Source organism: Erythrolamprus reginae, chromosome 1 (genome assembly GCF_031021105.1).
Source record: "Erythrolamprus reginae isolate rEryReg1 chromosome 1, rEryReg1.hap1, whole genome shotgun sequence".
In the NCBI taxonomy this organism is placed as follows: domain Eukaryota; kingdom Metazoa; phylum Chordata; class Lepidosauria; order Squamata; family Dipsadidae; genus Erythrolamprus; species Erythrolamprus reginae.
Window position 1 is genome coordinate 26,488,772 of NC_091950.1, and position 19,595 is coordinate 26,508,366.

Below are 19,595 nucleotides of genomic sequence, written 5' to 3' on the forward strand. Positions count from 1 at the left end.
TGTAACACATTAACAACATTCCTTATTGATTCATATATTTTCCTGGGAAAATATATGGGATTTTTTCACTTCTGCGCATGCGCAGAAGACAAAAGGCCTGGAAATAGGCTCGCCCTGCATGCCCCCCCCCACTCGTCGCCACTCAGAGCAGCAGCTCCGCCATGAGCGGCCCATCCACTGCCCACTCTGCCATGCTGTCCCCGCCACACTGCGAGAGGCCCACCAGGCCATTTCCTTGCTCCAATGCAGAACCTCCTGCAGGGGCACTGAGAAGATGGCCCATGGTGCAGGGAGCAGGCCCCTAGCTCTGACCGCATGGCCTGCTCTGTGCTCTCCCGCGCCACAGGCATTTTTCTCAAGCAGGCCACGCGGCCAGAGCTTGAGAAGGCTGCTTTGGCTGCTGGCCCCAGCTGCCGCTCTAGGTGCCGCAGCAATATTCAGCTACTGCACATGTGCAGCAGCCGAAATCTCATGCGCGGATGTCCTTGTAACAGCAAAAATTGCCGGTTTCTTTGCTTCCGTGCATGTGTGGTAGCAAAAAAACCGGTAATTTTTACCGGAATCGCACCAGTTGCGTGTGCACATTGCGTGCCCGTCCATCAGCAATGGATCTAAGCTACACACTCCATTGCCACCACTGGAACAGCGTTTCCATTATTCCGGCCGGTAGCCCATCCCCGCTTACAACCAGCTCTCAAACCTATGACCCTTATAGCATTCCCAACAATCATGTGATCAAATGTCAGGCATTCATTCATTCATTCATTCATTCATTTATTTATTCATTCATTCATTCATTCATTTGATTTTTATGCCACCCTTCTCCTTAAACTCAGGACAGCTTACAACATGTTAGCAATAGCACTTTTTAACAGAGCCATCATATTGTCCCCACAATCTGGGGCCTCATTTTACCCACCTCGGAAGAGTGGAAGGCTGAGTCAACCTAATGAGGTTTGAACCACTACAGATCTGCAGTCAGCTTCAGTGGCCTGCAGTACAGCACTCTACCTGCTGCACCACCATGGCTCATATTGGCAACTAGCATGAATTTATAACACTTGCAATCTCCTGAGGTCAATGTTTGCCATTTGTGATCATCCCAATTGGCTTCCAACAAGCAAAGTCAACTGGGGAAGCTGTATTCGCCTAATGACCTTATCTTCTAAAGCAGAGGCCTCCAACCTTGGGAACTTTAAGCCTGGAGGACTTCAACTCCCAGAATTCCCCAGCCAGCTCGCTAGGGAATTCTGGGAGTTGATGTCTGATTTGCTTAAAAACTGCAGTGATTTAATAACAGCAAAAAAAAAAGGTGGTAAAATCAAGCATGACTCACATAACAGCCTGTTTGCTTAGCACTGGGAATTCTGGACCCCACTTTTTAATTCGAACACTATCTGTATTGGTTTGGCATTCCCATGTCCCTCCTTTGGGATACCTCCCTGTTCTGTAAACAGTGTTCTGCAGGAGGAAATAAATTTGTCTCTTAAGAGAAGGGAAGTACATGGGAGAATGAATTCACCACCTGGAGTGAGCAAGCAATTTTTCCCTCTTGGGATCCAGAGTTTTGGTATACTATGTGGGAAGGAAGGTTAAAAACAGCCTCACCCTCTCCTTCATCAGACAGCGAAATTAAAACTCCTGGTTTTATTCTACCAATTTCTGTTAGCTGCAAAACCACTGAGAAGCAGACTTGGTAGTCTGGGAGGAAAAGAGACTGACTGCAAACCCACATCTGCCAACCCACTCTCAGTAAAAGACCTTGGAATACTAATATCGAATGACCTAAGTGCCAAAGCCCACTGCAACAATATCGCCAAAAAAGCCTCTAGAGTTGTTAACCTGATCCTACGCAGCTTCTGATCAGGCAATCTCACACTACTCACAAGAGCCTACAAAACTTTTGCCAGACCCATCCTAGACTACTGCTCATCTGTCTGGAACCCATACACATCTCAGACATCAACACCCTTGAAAATGTCCAAAGATATTTCACCAGAAGATATTTCACTCCTCCACTCAGAACAGAACATCCTACGAAAATAGACTAACAATCCTGGGCCTAGAAAGCCTAGAACTACGGCGCCTAAAACACGATTTGAGTATCGCCCACAAGATCATATGCTGCAACATCCTACCGGTCAATGACTACTTCAGCTTCAACCGCAATAACACAAGAGCACGCAACAGATTCAAACTTAATACGAACCGCTCCAAACTTGACTGTAAAAAATCAGTGATCACATTTATTCTAACAACTTGCAAACATAACACTACTGTTTCTCTTTTACTAGTATCATGTATATAAATATTATTATATCTCTGTATACCACCAATACATACTTGACAAAACAATTTTTTAAAAAAAACCTCCCAGAATTCCCCAGCCAGCTTGCCAGGCTTAAAGTTGCCAAAATTGGAGGCCACTGTTCTAAAGGAAGAGAGGGTTTCAGCAAAAATTGTATGAAGGGAAGCCCTCCTAAGCGTGGCTTCCTTTCAAGCTTGGCTCATATAACCTGGTCAGTTAAAGACCAAGAGCATAAAATATGCTAAACTTGGTTAATTTTAACCATGGCTAACTTGTGGCCTGATTAATCTTTTATTTCATTTATGGTTTGTTTGTTTGTTTGTTTGTTCATTTATTTATTTATTTATTTACTTACTTACTTACTTATTTATTTATTTATTTATTTATTTTATTTATTTATCAGATTTGTATGCCGCCCCTCTCCGCAGACTCGGGGCGGCTCACAGCAATACTTACTTACTTACTTACTTACTTACTTACTTACTTACTTACTTACTTACTTACTTACTTATTATCCTTCGGGATTGGGTGGCATAGAAGTCAAAATAAATAAATAAACAAATGAACAAATAAATGAATGAATGAATAAATAAATAAGTAAATTTTAACCATGGCTAACTTTGTGGCCTGATTAATCTTTTATTTCATTTATGGTTCACTGTAGGAGGCAAATCCAATAAGTGCATTGATTCGATTACTGAAAAATATTTTTTTTTGCAAATCCAGCTAACAAGTATTCATATGTGAGACCAAAAGCCACTACACGGTTGATTCTGAGGGATAATAATAATAATAATAATAATAATAATAATAATAATAATAATTTATTAGACATGTAGGCCGCCCCTCGCCGAAGACTCGGGGTGGCTCACAACAACATTTGAACAATACAGATACAAATCTAATACAGTACTGTAATTAAAAACTGTAACTAAACCACTACCTTAAAAGCAATCGATACTACATCAATCATAACCACACATAACTTTCAATGGATGCTCTTCTTCCCCCACTCACAGGTCTTGGCCAGCCTGCGGACGGTTCGTAGCAACTTTGCTGTCTTGACCCACCTCCGGGAACATGTCTGCAACAAGTGAGTGACAGGTTCTGGCGGGGAAGGAAGGAATTGGGTGGGAATTGGGCAATTAAAGGGGTGGTTGGCGAAACTGTGCCCCGCTTTGGCATTCGATCAACCTGCAGAAACCCTTTTTTATGATCTAAATCTATACACATTTAACCTCACACACAAAAGTCCACTTTCTGCCACACGTTTAACCATAATTTCTGCACATTAGAACATTGCACATGCCTTCAGATGTACTTCCGTAGTTTGCACATGGCTTTTAGAGCCAGGAGATGTTATGGATTGAGTAAAATGTGGAGCAGTATATAAGTCTATGTGCTATTGTTACCCAGATAACCCTCGACTGTTTCATTTTATGAATATGGGTATGTCAGTTTTCTGGATGGCTGGTAATTCTGGTTTTTGGCAGACTTGTCAATAACTAATAGATTTGTACAAAAGAGCGCTCCGTATAAACAAGGGAAGAGACATCCCATTGATCATACACCCAATTAAACATATTACAGGTTTTCTGCTAGTCCTAACAAGTACAGGATTCGCATGGTCATTCTTGTGTTCTTGTGCTCTTATCACCTCGAGGTTCGACTACTGCAACTCTCTCTACATGGGGCTACCTCTGAAGAGTGTTCGGAAACTTCAGATCATCCAAAATGCAGCCGCGTGAGTGCTTTTGAGCCTTCCAAGACATGGCCATATCTCGTCATCACTTCGCGGACTGCATTGGCTGCCAATCTGTTTCCCGACACAATTCAAAGTGTTGGTTATGACCTATAAAGTCCTACATAGCATAGGACCAGACTATCTCCGAGACTGCCTTCTTCCACACGAATCCCAGCGACCAGTGAGGTCCCATGGAGTGGGTCTCCTCAGGGTCCCATCGACCAAACAATGTCAGCTGGTGGGACCTGGGGAAGAGCCTTCTCTGTGGGGGGCCCTGCCATCTGGAATCAGCTCCCCCTGGAGATTCGCAGTGCCCCCACCCTCCTTGCCTTCCGAAAGAGCCTAAAAACTCATCTTTGTCGCCAGGCCTGGGGTTACTAGTAGTGATGGGCGAACCCAACGGTATTCGAGTTCGGCAAGTTCGGCCAAATTTTACGCAAAATTTAGCCGAACCCGAACCAAACCCAAACTCGAACCCAAATGGGGAATCCCTCCCATGAAGAGATTCCAGGGGCGGAGCTTTGACGCCGGTGATGCCAAAGCTCCGAACGCCGAACACGAGCCCGAACTTTGCCCGAACTTTGGAAAAATTTCATGTTCGTGTTCAGCATACCGAACACCGCAAAATTCGGCACGGACCCGAATTGTGCGGGTTCGGTTCGCCCATCACTAGTTACGAGTTCTTCCCCCTGACCAACGAATGTTTTTAGTACGATTGTTGAATGAATGGAAATGGACGTTTTTAAACTAGATTTTTAAGGATTGTTTTTTAATGTATTAATTGGATTTATTTTATTATTGATTAGATTAGATTAGATTTATTGGATTTATATGCCGCCCCTCTCCGCAAACTTGGGGAAGCTCACAACAATGGTAAAAACAATACATAATAACAAATCCAATACCCACCAATACAATTACAATTTTAAGCTAAAAACATCATAAAAAACAACCCCAGAATATTAAAAAAACAAGCACACAATCAATCTAACACCAAAACAACATGGGCAAGGGGGAGATGTTTCAGTTCCCCCATGCCTGATGGCAGAGGTGGGTTTTAAGGAGTTTGCGAAAGGCAAGGAGGGTGGGGGAAATCCTGATCTCAGGGGGGAGCTGGTTCCAGAGGGTCGGGGCCGCCACTGAGAAGGCTCTTCCCCTGGGTCCCGCCAGACGACATTGTTTAGTCGACGGGACCCGGAGAAGGCCAACTCTGTGGGACCGAACCGGTCGCTGGGATTTGTGTGGCAGAAGGCGGTCCCGAAGGTATTCTGGTCCGGTGCCATGAAGGGCTTTATAGGTCATAACCAACACTTTGAATTGTGATCGGAAACTGATCGGCAACCAATGCAGACTGCGGAGTTTTGGAGTAATATGGGCATACTTAGAGAAGCCCATAATTGCTCTCGCAGCTGCATTCTGCACGATCTGAAGTTTCCGAACACTTTTCAAAGGTAGCCCCATGTAGAGAGCGTTACAATAGTCGAGCCTCAAGGTGATGAGGACATGAGTGACTGTGAGCAATGACTCCCGGTCCAAATAGGGCCGCAACTGGCGCACCAGGTGAACCTTGTCTCTTTATATATGTTGTGAGCCGCCCCGAGTCCTCGGAGAGGAGCGGCATACAAATCCAAATAAATAAATAAATAAATAAATAAATAAATAGTATTATCTTTGGCGGGGGTAGGTACCCCAATTTTGACAACTGTAATGCATTTTTGAGCGTCCTATGGAATCCCCACAGGACGCTCAAAGATGCATTACAGTAGTCAAAACAATTTGCAAGCTCCATCTTTAATAGATTCCTGGGCTGTGGAAAAAAAATGAAAGAGTAAGTGCCCTTGTTTCCCACACGAATGATGATTTTCCAGGAGACTCTTCCCATGTTAAAAAAAGACCCCTGGGAGCACCACCAACAGTTGCTGAGATGTTGCAGGGGAGCAGGATGATGCAGACGAGAGCTCCCATGATGTAGCTGTGAACTCTTCCCAACTGACAGCCTGTGTTTTTTTCCTTCCCTCCCCTTCAACGTAAAAAAAATATGACTCTTGACATGAATATATCCGTCTCCAGAAGACTGATATTCCCATGTCAAGATGGGAGGGGGGCACATAATAGCAATAGCATTTAGACTTATATACCGCTTCACAGTGCTTTTACAGCCCTCTCTAGGAGGTTTACCGAGTCAGCCTATTGCCCCCAACAATCTGGGTCCTCATTTTACCCACCTCGGAAGGATAGAAGGCTGAGTCACTGGTGCCAGTGGAACCTCTACTTAAGAACTTAATTCGTTCCGTGACCAGGTGCTTAAGTAGAAAGGTTTGTAAGCAGAAGCAATTTTCCCCATAGGAATCGATGTAAAAGCAAATAATGCGTGCAAACCCATTAGGAAAGAAATAAAAGCTCAGAATTTGGGTGGGAGGAGGAGGAGGAAAAAGAGGAGGAAGACAGTGGCTATCGAAGGAAGAAGGTGAGGTGAGGGGAATCAAAAAAATCCAAAATTTTAAGGCTTAAAAATAAAAAGGGGCTCTGGGGTGGCGAGGAGGAGCATGTGCCTCCCATATACCCAGCACGAGACTGCCTCCCATAGACCGTGCCAGAGAGAAAAACCCAAGCTGGAGAGAGGGAGGAACCCCCCACTCCTTTGACCGAAAGGCTGCTGCTATCTGCTTCCTCTTCCTTCCCATGCTGAAGGGTTCCCTTCTTCTCTCGCTCGCTTGCTTTGTAGCCGGCGCCTTTCCTTCACTGTGGTGACTCCTCAGTTTGGCTGAAGCCGAATTGATCTGGCCGGGGCGAAGCGCCCCCTTTTGCCGTTTTGCACCCAGATGCTCTGGGAGGCAACCTCATGCCGGGTGTATGGGAGGCAGCGCGAGGGAGTCACCACAGAGAAGTGGTTTATTCCCTCTCCAAGCACCCAGAAAAAGGAAAACACTCCATTCGCTCTGGGCTGCCAAAGCCTCCTTAAGCGCCACCGAAAGGCTCCTCTGGCAGCCCAGAAAAGCCCAAGATGGCCAGGATTAAAGGCGGAATGGCAGGAAACTTGTCAGGCCTTCGTGCTGCTCTCAAATTTCCTGGGAAATTTTTCTGGGCTCAGGTTCTTAAGTAGAAAATGGTTCTTAAGAAGAGGCAAAAAAATCTTGAGTAACCAGTTCTTATCTAGAAAGGTTCGTAAGTATAGGCATTCTTAGGTAGAGGTACCACTGTAGCTTGTTGGGGGGGTTTTCCCTTCTCTCCATCCCCAGCCACAGCGAACCGCAGGGCTTCAGCGAAGGTTAACTTTGTGCTCTATTTTGCAGGCGAACATCTGGTCCCATCAATCCCCTCTCTACCTCTAAGGTCAATCTATCAGGTAAACCCTCTCTGCTGTCTCTGGGATGTTTTCTTTTTCTTTTTTTAACTCTCTATTTTTTTGGAAAAAAAGGTTTTTATTGGAAATATTTACATGTAAAAAACATATACACAACAATACACACATAAGACTTTACAAATCCCCCTCCCTTCCCGGCTGTCTCCCCGACAGCCTCATCACGTTCTCTTGTATGGTAGTGATACCTATGGTATGTTATTCAGTTTAAAGTATAACCAATTTGCTTAATTACGAACTTTCAACATGTGAATATATATCTGGTCAAATAGTAGTACAATTCAAGTTTAAACTGTTATTCTTAACTTAAACAAGATTTTTAACTTTATTTATCCCCTTTCATGCAGCAATCTTTGTATTCAATCTTTGGCTCAACCATATATAGAATTCTTTCCACACCTGGAAAAATCTTTTTTTTCCTTTTTTTTAACTCTCATTGAAGTAAAATGGCCTCATCTTGTGAGGCGGCCCATATTACAACCTGGAAAGCTCATAAGCTTGTAAAAGGAAACCAACTAATTTGGATCCAAGCAGGTCTATATCACCCAGCATCTGGCTTTCAAGAGAGGCCAATCCGATGCTTCCACCAAGTTAGGCCGATGCCCTTCTGTGGTCGATCCCAGACTAACTAACATTCAGAGCTAGATTGGAAGTCTCAGCCTCGGTTCATGGCTTCACGGCTATTAATAGGTCTTCCCTTCTGAATTTGTCAAAATCTCCTGTCGGGCTTCCACAAGCTAAACTCTGTGCACGAAAAAAGCTTTTTTATAATTTTTAATTTTAAAAGGTTAGCTTGTTAAATTGGAGGTGCTACAGGCCTGGTTCCCAATGTGGGGCCCACGCCTCACAGGGGGGTAATTTTATTTTTAATGGGGGCAGTTGGAACCTTGTTTAAACCTAGTGAATGGCCTTTTAGGCTACCTCCACGTGAATAGTTCACTTTTTGAATAATAAGAATTATATGTCACGGGCGGGGAGGCCTCAGGATTTTAGAGGTGCTTAGGTGGGCCATGGCCAAAAATAGGTTGGGAACCACTGTGCTACAGACTCAGCGGAGGGTTACTGCCCGGATGGGGGGGCGGGGAATGCAGTGGGGTAGCGAAAATGGAGCTCCACCCCAGAGCACCCAATTTGCACTGAAAGATGTGGAAGGAAAATGCAGGGCATAAGCCCCGCCCACAGTGCGGTAGTAAAACGTTTGGTAGCCCTTCACTATACAGACTCCATTTTTTTTGGGAGGTGTGAGGAAAAGACAACCCCGTGTCTATATACCTGCAAGGTTTTATTTCCCTCACACTTCGCTACAGTTGCTTCCCAACCACCACAACCACTGTCTGAATATTGGGAAAGGATGATTTGCCCTTTTTTCCAAGTGAATTCGTGCCAAGTTTGACTGTTTTTTTAGGGGTTTTAGTTTTAGATTACATAGTCTACGAGCTACAAGTTCTCAGAGAGGGGCGGCATACAAATCTAATAAATTATTATTATTATTATTATTATTATTATTATTATTATTATTACTACTACTACTACTACTATTACTATTACTATTACTATTATTAAATTAATTGGGCCTGAAATGTTAAATATTGTTTTATTATATGTTGTGAGCCGCCCCGAGTCCTTAGAAAGGGGCGGCATAAAAGTCCAATAAATAAATAAGTTTGAACTAAAAATTCGGGGAGGCTCTTCGTAGCTTGTGTGTGGGCAATGTCAGCAGGCAACTGTATTGAAGCTGTAGAAAGAAAAGGGGGGAAAAAAGGTTTCTTCAGAGAAAAGCAAAGGGGGGGGGGAGGATGATTGGTGATACCAGCTCTCCTTTTCATGCATTGTACGTGTGAGAGTAGTATTGAGGCCCACTGCAGGTGATTCCAACGGGAGCCTCCCAGGGCCTGCCTTGCCCCCTTCTCTTCCCCTCCACCTCCCGTGGGCTACTTGCCCTCCACTCCTACCCGCCACACCCCCTCCCAGCCTCCGCAGTCTGTGCTTGCTCTGGGCTGCCCTCTCCCTGCCCCTCCTTCTCTGGCTCCGTTTCATGCCACCTCTGCGGCGGGTGGAACGTCTCCAATTGACGTCAGTTGTTCCATTATTCAAAAACGCTTCTCTTCCAGCCGGTCTCTGCAGCCCCACCAGAGACGGGCTCTTTCTGATGGGCAGAGCTTCCTTTCCTGCCTCGGGGCAACCTGAGCCGCCTCCGCTCTCTCCTGCAGTCTGCTAAACCTTTGGCCCACCCCTGACATCGGGCAAATGCCTTCCCAGAAGCATATATCAACCTCCATGGGCTTGTCTGACAGAAGGCAGGGGATGCCGTAGAGGCACATGCTGCAGTAAAAAAAAATTGTGTGTGTGTGTGTGTGTTGATGATAGGTTAATGTGAGGGGGAGGCAACATATATATACCGATGCTACGGCCAAGGACTCTTTAGCAGCATTCCTAGGCTACGGCACTCAAAAGTCCCAGAATGACAAGGCGGAAAGCCTCGATTTACTTCCTTATCCCTTTCTCGTCTCTGCTTCCTTAACTTGCCTCTTTGGACAAGGGGAGCATTGTCAGGGCAGCCTAAAGCCAGGATTTTGCCCTAAAATTCAGTGTTTGGTTGGTGACTGTAAAAAATATGACTTGAGTAACTGAGTTGTCGAAGCATGGAACTCATTACCGGACTCCATAGTGTCATCCCCAAATCCCCAACAATTTACCCTTAGACTATCCATGGTTGACCTCTCCAGATTCCTAAGAGGTCAGTAAGGGGCGTACATAAGCGCCTTCCGTCCCCTGTCCTATTGCTCTCCTATATCTCCTATACCTTTCTTCTATTCCTATATCTCTTCTTCTATTCTTTCATTGATATGTTCTATTACTATACTTTCTTTTCTCTTACTTCTCAGATATATTTTACTATGAGTATCTCCTCTATAACCTTCATCATGTATTTTACTATGTGTATATAGATATATACCCACTAAAACCCTCATTGTGTATTGGACAAAATAAATAAATAAATAAAATAAATAAATAGATATCAACTAAACAGATATCTGTCTAGATATCTATCTAGACTCACTATCCTGGGTCTAGAAAGCTTACAACTATGACGCCTTAAACATGATCTAAGTATTGCCCACAAGATCATATGCTGCAACGTCCTGTCTATCAATGACTACTTCAGATTCAACCACAACAACACAAGAGCACACAATAGATGCAAGCTTAATATTAACCGCTCCAAATTGGACTGTAAAAAATATGACTTTAGTAATTGAGTTGTCGAAGCGTGGAACTCATTACCGGACTCCATAGTATCTTCCCCTAACCCCCAACATTTTACCCTTAGACTATCCACAGTCGACCTCTCCAGATTCCTAAGAGGTCAGTAAGGGGCGTGCATAAGTGCACTAGCGTGCCTCCCGTCCCCTGTCCTATTGTCTCTCCTATATCTCATATATCGTATCTACTATTCTTCTATTCTATTCTTCTTCTACTACTCTCATAATATCCTTCTATTCTCTTATTGATATATTCTACTCCTAAATTTTCACTTCTATTCTTTCTCTAATATATTTTACTCGAGTATAACCTCTATAACCTTCATTGTGTATTATTGTGCATTGGACAAAATAAATAATAAAATAAAATAAAATAAAATATACTGAATAAGTATAGCGCCTTGGTTCACACATAACGCTAAGCCACTACGAATGAGCGTGTACGTTAAAGCCAAAACAAACTAAATGTAGCCTTCTGTCAGGCCTGAGCCCAGGAAAGGCTGAAATGTAGATTGTACGATGCTTGAAAGGAAAAAAAAGCTTTCTTGTTTTTCGAGCAATGTGTTTCTCAACCTCAGCAACTTTAAGATGTATAGGCTTCATCTCCCACAATTCCCCAGACAAAGTTGCTGAAAGATTGCTCCAGCCGTTTTAAATATATGCAAACTATTCTTTCCAGCAGGCATTCAATGTCCAAACTGCTGCTTCAAGTTATTATAGAATAAAACTACAGAATAAGAGAGTTAATGTTAACAAAGGAAAATCCCAAAAGCGAATTCAAATATTAGCATTGCAACCCTTAAAGGAAAACGATCCAAAATAAAAGCATTTATTTATGTTGCAGCTACTCCGTTATAAATCATTAATACTTTTTTCTGGCAATCCCATGTGGATCAGCATCTTGTTCCCTGAAGAGGCTAATATAATATTCTGAATCAAATGATCCTGGTCTGTTTGCTGTGGATTTGCTTCCCAGCTGATTCCAAATATTACAACTAGGATCTTTTTATGACCCCATTTCATTTAACCTTACTTATGCCTCCATGATATTTAGACCCCACCTTGATAGTTCTGAGAGATGCCACATGTTTAAGTTTAAGTTTAAGTTTAATCAGATTTGTATGCCGCCCCTTTCCGCAGACTCGGGGCGGCTCACAGCAATAGCAATACAATGTAAGACAAATCCAATATTTAAATTAATTTAAAAAAACACCACAAATTAAAACCAATCATACACACTAGCGTACCATGCATAAATTTTATAAGCCTAGGGGGAGGGAACATGTCAATTCCCCCATGCCTGACGACAGAGGTGGGTTTTAAGGAGCTTACGAAAGGCTAGGAGGGTGGGGGCAACTCTGATATCTGGGGGGAGTTGGTTCCAAAGGGTCGGGGCCGCCACAGAGAAGGCTCTTCCCCTGGGTCCCGCGAAACGACATTGTTTAGTGCAAAAATTAAAAGCTGGACCTTTTTCCCCCCCCCAAACTAAAACCAGTTTTTAGACTGTACGGCTGTGGCTTCCATCTAGGGCTACCCAACTTATTGGCAGTTTTGAACCTAATTTTCAGTGTGTGTTTGTGGAGACTCAACAGTGCCACTCCTTAAGGTGGCACAGACATACCTTCTAGATGGCATTTTCAATGATGTTCTTTGCATTTCATAGAGGATGCCTACCAAAAGTTGGCTATTGAGACCTTGGAAGAGTTAGACTGGTGCCTGGATCAGCTGGAGACCTTGCAAACACGTCATTCGGTCGGTGAGATGGCTTCCAACAAGGTAAGGCCTGCAACTCTAAAGACAGGAAGTTCCCCTCTTCTCTCTCTTTCTTGACCACTGTCAACCTTGGGTACCTGTTCCCCTTTTGGCAGAGAACTGATTGTTGTGTTATGGCCATGGAGTTATTTTTTTAAAAAAAAATGGCATAAGGTTTTGTTTGTTTGTTTGTTTGTTTGTTTGTTTGTTATTAGAGTTGGAAGGGACCTTGCTGGTCATCAGGTCCATCCCCCTACTCAAGCAGGAAACCCTACATCACCCCAACCAGATGGCAGTCCAATTTTCTTTTGAATGTGTCAAGTAATGGGGCGTTGACAACCTCTGGTGGCAAGCTGTTCCACTGGTTGATCACTCTGACTGTCAGGAAGTTCTTCCTTATTTCCAGGTTGAATCTCTCTGGTTAGCTTCTCTGGAAAATAGTGTGACCCCCTCCTCTCTGTGACAGCCCCTCAAATATCTGTATACTGCTATCATGCCCCCTCTGGCCCTCCTTTTTGCTAAACTATCCATGCCCAGTTCCAGCAACCTCTCTTCGTATGTCTTGGTTTCCAGCCCCTTTATCATTTTAGTTGCTCTTTTCTGTAGTTTCTTTACAGTTTTAATGTCCTTTTTCTAGTGTGGTGACCAAAATTGAATGCAGTACTCTAGGTGTAGTCTGACCAGGGCATTATAGAGTGGTATTAATACCTCCTTTGTCTTGGAGTGTATCCCCCTGTTGATGCAGTTTAAGATAGTGTTGGCTTTTTTAGCCACCACTGCGCATTGCTGGTTCACATTTAGTTGTTTATCCACCAAAACTCCAAGATCTCTCTCACAGTCGTTGCTGTTAAACTGTGTTTTCTCCCAAATTCTATGCATGTCTTAGGTTTTTCTTACCTTGGTGTAAGATTTTGCTTTTTTCAACATTTCTTAGTTTGAGCCCACAGTACTAATCTATCTAGATCTTTCCGTATTTTGAGCCTATTCTCTGGGGTATTGGCTACCCCCGCCAGCTTGGTGTCACCTGCAAAAGTCAATTGGATTCCTCCTTTCTTTTGTGAGCGGATTAAAATTTGGGGAACAGCTGAAAGTTGAGAAATGGGGCTGCTGCTTAGAACATTCCACAACCCACCTTTGCAAAAAAAATTTGTTGTTGTTATTCTAGAAGTCTGCAACCCCTGTTCGTCCAGTGCAACTCTTCGCAAGATATATATCCCTCTGCTGTTGCAACTAGAGAGCCAGGGAAGGGCTGTTCTAGGCCACTGGCCATCAGCCAGTGCCTTTCCCCACAGTATGCTTTATTCTTTCCTCTGAAGAGGCGGTAGGGAAAGCAAGTAGGATGCTTGGCTGCATAGCTAGAGGTATAACAAGCAGAAAGAGGGAGATTATGATCCCGCTATATACAGTGTTGGTGAGACCACATTTGGAATACTGTGTTCAGTTCTGGAGACCTCACCTACAAAAAGATATTGACAAAATTGAACGGGTCCAAAGACGGGCTACAAAAATGGTGGAAGGTCTTAAGCATAAAACGTATCAGGAAAGACTTGATGAACTCAATCTGTATAGTTTGAAGGACAGAAGGAAAAGGGGGGACATGATCGAAACATTTAAATACGTTAAAGGGTTAAATAAAGTCCAGGAGGGAAGTGTTTTTAATAGGAAAGTGAACACAAGAACAAGGGAACACAATCTGAAGTTAGTTGGGGGAAAGATCAAAAGCAACATGAGAAAATATTATTTTACTGAAAGAGTAGTAGATGCTTGGAACAAACTTCCAGCAGACGTGGTTGGTAAATCCACAGTAACTGAATTTAAACATGCCTGGGATAAACATATATTCATTGTAAGATAAAATACAGAAAATAGCATAAGAGCAGACTAGATGGACCATGAGGTCTTTTTCTGCCGTCAGTCTTCTATGTTTCTATGTTTCTAAGAGAAGCATTAGTGAACTTCCTGAAGAGTAGCCTCAGTTGACCAGTTGTACAAATAAACAAACCATGATATCGGTCAGAAGAGACGGAAGTGACTGCTTTAAATAACTTTTATGTATTTAAGCAGGAAAAAAAATGAGAGAAGACAATTGGGGGAACGGGGAAATAAAAGTATGGCTCAGTATTCAAAATGCTAAAATGGCTGGCAACTTTTATTGCCTTTCGTTCAAGGCAATCAAATAACTTCTGTCAATTCTTCTATACACTTCCAGTTTATTTATTTTTATTTAATTGGATTTGTATGCTGCCCCTTTCCGAGGACTCGGGGCGGCTCACAGCATATACGAGAAACAATAATAAGCAATGCAATTAATAATACATTAAAAAAAACAAACTTAAAAATTCTAATTTAAGAAACTTCCATTAACCATTCACTCAGTTTCTGGTCCATTGATTCCAACAGAGTGGAAACTAATAATGAAAAAAAATAAGATACACTGTGCTGGAAGCCAGTGAAAAAGGGAGCATCTATGTGGAGGACACTCCAAACCATGAGAGTGGGATAATAACACCCATTTGCAAGGTTTATACAACATGCAATCACTATTTGATGGCTTAATACGATGATCTGGAGCAGTGTTTCCCAACCTTGGCAACTTAAAGTTATCTGGACTTCAACTCCCAGAATTCCCCAGCCAGCATTTGCTGGCTAGGGAATTCTGGGAGTTGAAGTCTAAATATCTTCAAGTTGCCACGGTTGGGAAACACTGATCTGGAGCATAGACCAAACAATGCCAAGCTACTCAATTCAGTTTTAGCTTAAAATGTTCAGACTATCTGTGGGGGGCAGAAGGGCATGGATGTGTTTAAGTAAGTACAGAGAAGAGCAACAAAGATGATTAGGGGACTGGAGGCTAAAACATATGGGGAACGGTTGCAGGAACTGGGCATGGCTAGTTTAATGAAAAGAAGGACCAGGGGAGACATGATCGCAGTGTTCCAATATCTCAGGGGTTGCCACAAAGAAGAGGGATTCAACCTATTCTCCAAAGCACCTGAGGGTAGGACAAGAATCAATGGGTGGAAACTAAACAAGGAGAGAAGTATCTTAGAACTAAGGAAAAAATTCCTGACAGTCAGAACAATTAATCCGAGGAACGTCTTGCCTCCAGAAGTTGTGAATGCCCCAACACTGGAAGTTTTTAAGCAGATGTTGCATAACCATTTGTCTGAAGTAGGGTAGGGTTTCCTGCCTGAGCAAGAGGTTGGACTAGAAGACCTCCAAGGTCCCTTCCAACTATGTTGTTATTGTTGTTGTTGTTGTTGTTGTTGTAAGTGTCCTTCCCTTGCAACTTTTAGAACCTGAAAAAGATCAGCCTTCCTTCATATCACTGTGAGCACATTTTACAAAGAGAGAGAGAAAGAGAGAGAGAGATAAAAGAAAGAGAGAGAGAAAGAGAAAGAGAGAAAAAGAGAGAGAAAAAGAGAGAAAGAGAGAGAGAGAAAGAGAGAGGGAAGAGAGGAAGAGACAGAAGCGAGAGAGAGAGAGAGAGAGATAAAAGAAAGAGAGACAGAGAGATAGAGACAAAGAGAGAAAAAAGAGAGAAAGAGAAAGAGAGAGAAAAGAGGAAGAGAGAAAGAGAGAGAGAGAAGAGAGAAAAAGAGAGAGGAAGAGAGAAAAAGGGAGAGGAAGAGAGAGAGGGGAGAGAGAAAGAGAGAGAGGAGAGAGAAAAAGAGAGAGAGAAAAAGAAAGAGAGAGAAAAGAGAGAAAGAGAGAGAGAGAGAAAGAGAGAGAAAGAGAAAGAGAGAGAGAGAGAGAGCAGAGAAAGAGAGAGAGAGAGCAGAGAAAGAGAGAGAGAGAGCAGAGAAAGAGAACCTTCTCCAGCCTTTGTCCACCCTAGGAAGAATACTCTCTCCATTTGCCCATTGTTTCCTTGAAGGAGGCGAAACAAGAGGAGGGGATTACTATCTTCCAGTATTCCTCTTCTCCGGCCTCTCTGAAAGCCTCCGGCTGTTGCTAAACAGAGTTTTGGGAAGCAACTTCCATACTCTGTCGTGCCTGGGCACCATCGGGGGTTAAAGCAAATCGCCTTCCTCAGAGGCTCCGGGAGCCAATGAGAGAGCTGAACCGGCTCCAGCCTCTGTGCCTCTGGCTTCTGATTGGACGGCAGCAGAAAGGACAGGTACCTGATGCTGGAGCAGCCTTGGTACATCCATGGAAGGACCTTCCTTCGGCAGTGATGCAGGGGGGGGGACTTCGTTCCCCCTTCCTCAGCTTCTGTCCTGACTCTCAGCGTCGCAGGCTCCTTGTTGCAGAGCTTGGGACAATAGTTCGGGGCCCCTTCGTAGGAGCATCCGTGGTCTAACCAGGGCGCCTCGGAGAGAAGGGTGGGCTCGCACCACACAAGCTGGCACTTTTGGTGTTGCGATGCCTGACGCCAGCACTTCGTTGTTCGCATTCTGGGACAGCAGCCTCAAGGTAAGACAGCAGCGGGGACTCCCTGGCACCGTGTAACTCTCTCGGCTCAAATCTCTCCAGCAAAAAAGGTGCAGGAAAGGGGTTTTGCCCCTGCAAAGATTTAGTCAGAGACACCAAACATCAAACACACATACGTACGTATGCACACCCCTAAATGCACGCTGTTCTGCAGCAACGGGAATGCCTTTTCCCTCTCTAATTCTCCAGGTTATCCTCTCCTTATCTCAGGAGTTGATGGGAGGTTTCTGCTTTTGATACATCAGTAATGCTTTTATTTATTTTTTAAATGCTCTCGAAGGAACTCTGCAAAACTGGTTGAATAATGCCGGTCAGCCAGATGAAACATTATTTGGGGGGGGGGGTGTCTGTCCTCCCCCTCCCACATAATTTATCACTTGATGAAGAGACATTTATAAAAGAAGCTTATTTCAAAGCAATGCGATCAAGGCAATCTTGTGTGTTCTGAGTTACACAGAATTCTTCTTCCCACCAGCTAAATTTTTAAACAAGTCTAGGAAAGGACTAGGTGCCTTAATCCACATTGTAGAATTTAATGTCCATATTGTCTCCCGTAAGTATAATTATTTTTCGTTAAGGTGAATCCTGTAATAGGATGGAAAGCTTGTCTCGGTGTGGATGGGATCTAGCACATCTGACTTGGAACTAGGTCATGATTGAGAAAAGCAGTAAAATATACAACAGGAATGTATCGTTGTATTTATCCCCCAATTCTTTGTGGAGTTTCTTTTGGTATTTTCCTCTTTTCCAGAAATTAAAAAAATGATTTTTTTTTACACTAGTTTTGAAGCAAGATTCCTGATCTCACCTTTGATGTTTGAAAATTTTCAAATTTTCACTTTTGAAAATGTAAAATTGAAGATCTATCTAAGATTTGTGAAATCAGAATTCCCCAAGTCATTGGGTTTTAAAAAAAAAAAATTCTTTAATGTTTCTTCTTCTCTTTGGACATACATGCTATCAGTAATGCACATAATTTAAAAGCTCACAAAATAATGAGAAGATAATTGCAACTCATCAAGACTTCAATGTGGTTTAGCTTTTCCTCTGCAACACTGGCTTTCTTTTGACTCATTTTCACGTCTCAGGTTCTATGTCAACTCGATATCTATTATTTCAATGTTTAGAAATTGAAGTGGATGGACATCTTTGCTTGCAATTTGGCAGTCCTTTCTCAGATTCTGAATATAACCAGAAGTCAGCTGAGAAAATTCAGAAATTAATTAAGTAGAGATATTTTTCTGCTGTTGAAGTGCCGTATTGAAAACATCTTTCCTTGCCTCTGACCTCTTTCTTTAACAGTGGCCTCCTGTTCAGTGGTATCTTTAAGGCCGGGCACATAGGATTCAGATGCTCCTAATCCAAAGGATGTGATGGATCCCTACAGGTTGTTGATTTTCCTCTCCTCTCTGTCTCTAGTTTAGAAGAATGCTCAATCGGGAACTGACACACCTCTCAGAAACAAGCCGTTCTGGAAACCAGGTATCCGAGTACATCTCCAACACATTCTTGGGTGAGTCATCAGCTTTATGGTCTTCAAATGCAATTCTTGAGAAAATTGTTAAATTGATATGGAAGAGTGGGCCAGTCGCTTCTCTAAGGAGAGGCACACATAAACTGTTTAAAGAAATGTTATTCTACAGTAGCCTACAATACATACTGCTCTTTCTGATCCTAGCACATAAGCCATAGGCCTTAAAGAATTTGAGAAATACAAGTGAAAAAAACTCAATTCTAGTATTTTTGGATTCCAGATTGCTCGAACAACTAGCACCCTTCATGTGAGGTTACCCCTATTCTCTTTTAAAACAACCCAAAGAGGCATCTTGCAGAGCTGTGCTGTAGCAGAGCTGCCTAGACTAATATTCTGTTCCTACAGTGAGAAACTGAACATCCCTGGAAATTCTATAATAAAAACATAAATGCCATCTTCTTCATGTACAAGCTGAGTTCCTGATCATACGACTTGACAACCAGTAGAACAGATTGCCACATGAAGGGATCAGTTCGTCTTCTCTAGAAATCTTCAAGCAGAGGCTGGATAGTCAACTGCAGAGATGTACTAACTAGTGGATCCTGCATGGAGCAGGGTTGGATTAGATCCTTCCAACTCTATTCTGAATTTTGCCATGATGAATAGTCAGAAGTGTACTTCCATCTGATATTGGTGGTGACATACATACACAATAACAGACAATCTCATTCTTGTCTAATCTCCTTTTTAAACTACCCAACTCAGCACGCATCACTGTGATTTGGAACACCATAGTTAAACATAGAAACATAGATGTCTGACGGCAGAAAAAGACCTCATGGTCCATCTAGTCTGCCCTTATACTATTTTCTGTATTTTATCTTAGGATGGATACATGTTTATCCCAGGCATGTTTAAATTCAGTTACTGTGGATTTATCTACCACGTCTGCTGGAAGTTTGTTCCAAGGATCTACTACTCATTCAGTAAAATAATATTTTCTCATGTTGCTTTTGATCTTTCCCCCAACTAACTTCAGATTGTGTCCCCTTGTTCTTGTGTTCACTTTCCTATTAAAAACACTTCCCTCCTGGACCTTATTTAACCCTTTAACATATTTAAATGTTTTGATCATGTCCCCCCTTTTCCTTCTGTCATCCAGACTATACAGATTGAGTTCATTAAGTCTTTCCTGATACGTTTTATACTTCAGACCTTCCACCATTCAACTTTTAGTTTGCTGAAAAGTGATTCCCTTA

General features: G+C 42.9%; 1 protein-coding gene across 1 annotated transcript in view; it reads left to right on the forward strand.

Annotated features, from left to right (window-relative positions):
• PDE4C (phosphodiesterase 4C) overlaps window positions 1-19,595 on the forward strand; it is a 316,116-nt gene that overhangs the window by 262,004 nt on the left and 34,517 nt on the right. Inside the window, exons 6-9 of the mRNA XM_070747975.1 lie at window positions 3,328-3,401; window positions 7,346-7,398; window positions 12,340-12,452; window positions 18,282-18,375. Of these exons, the coding sequence (XP_070604076.1) occupies window positions 3,328-3,401; window positions 7,346-7,398; window positions 12,340-12,452; window positions 18,282-18,375 (334 nt within the window). The remainder of the gene's footprint in view (window positions 1-3,327; window positions 3,402-7,345; window positions 7,399-12,339; window positions 12,453-18,281; window positions 18,376-19,595) is intronic.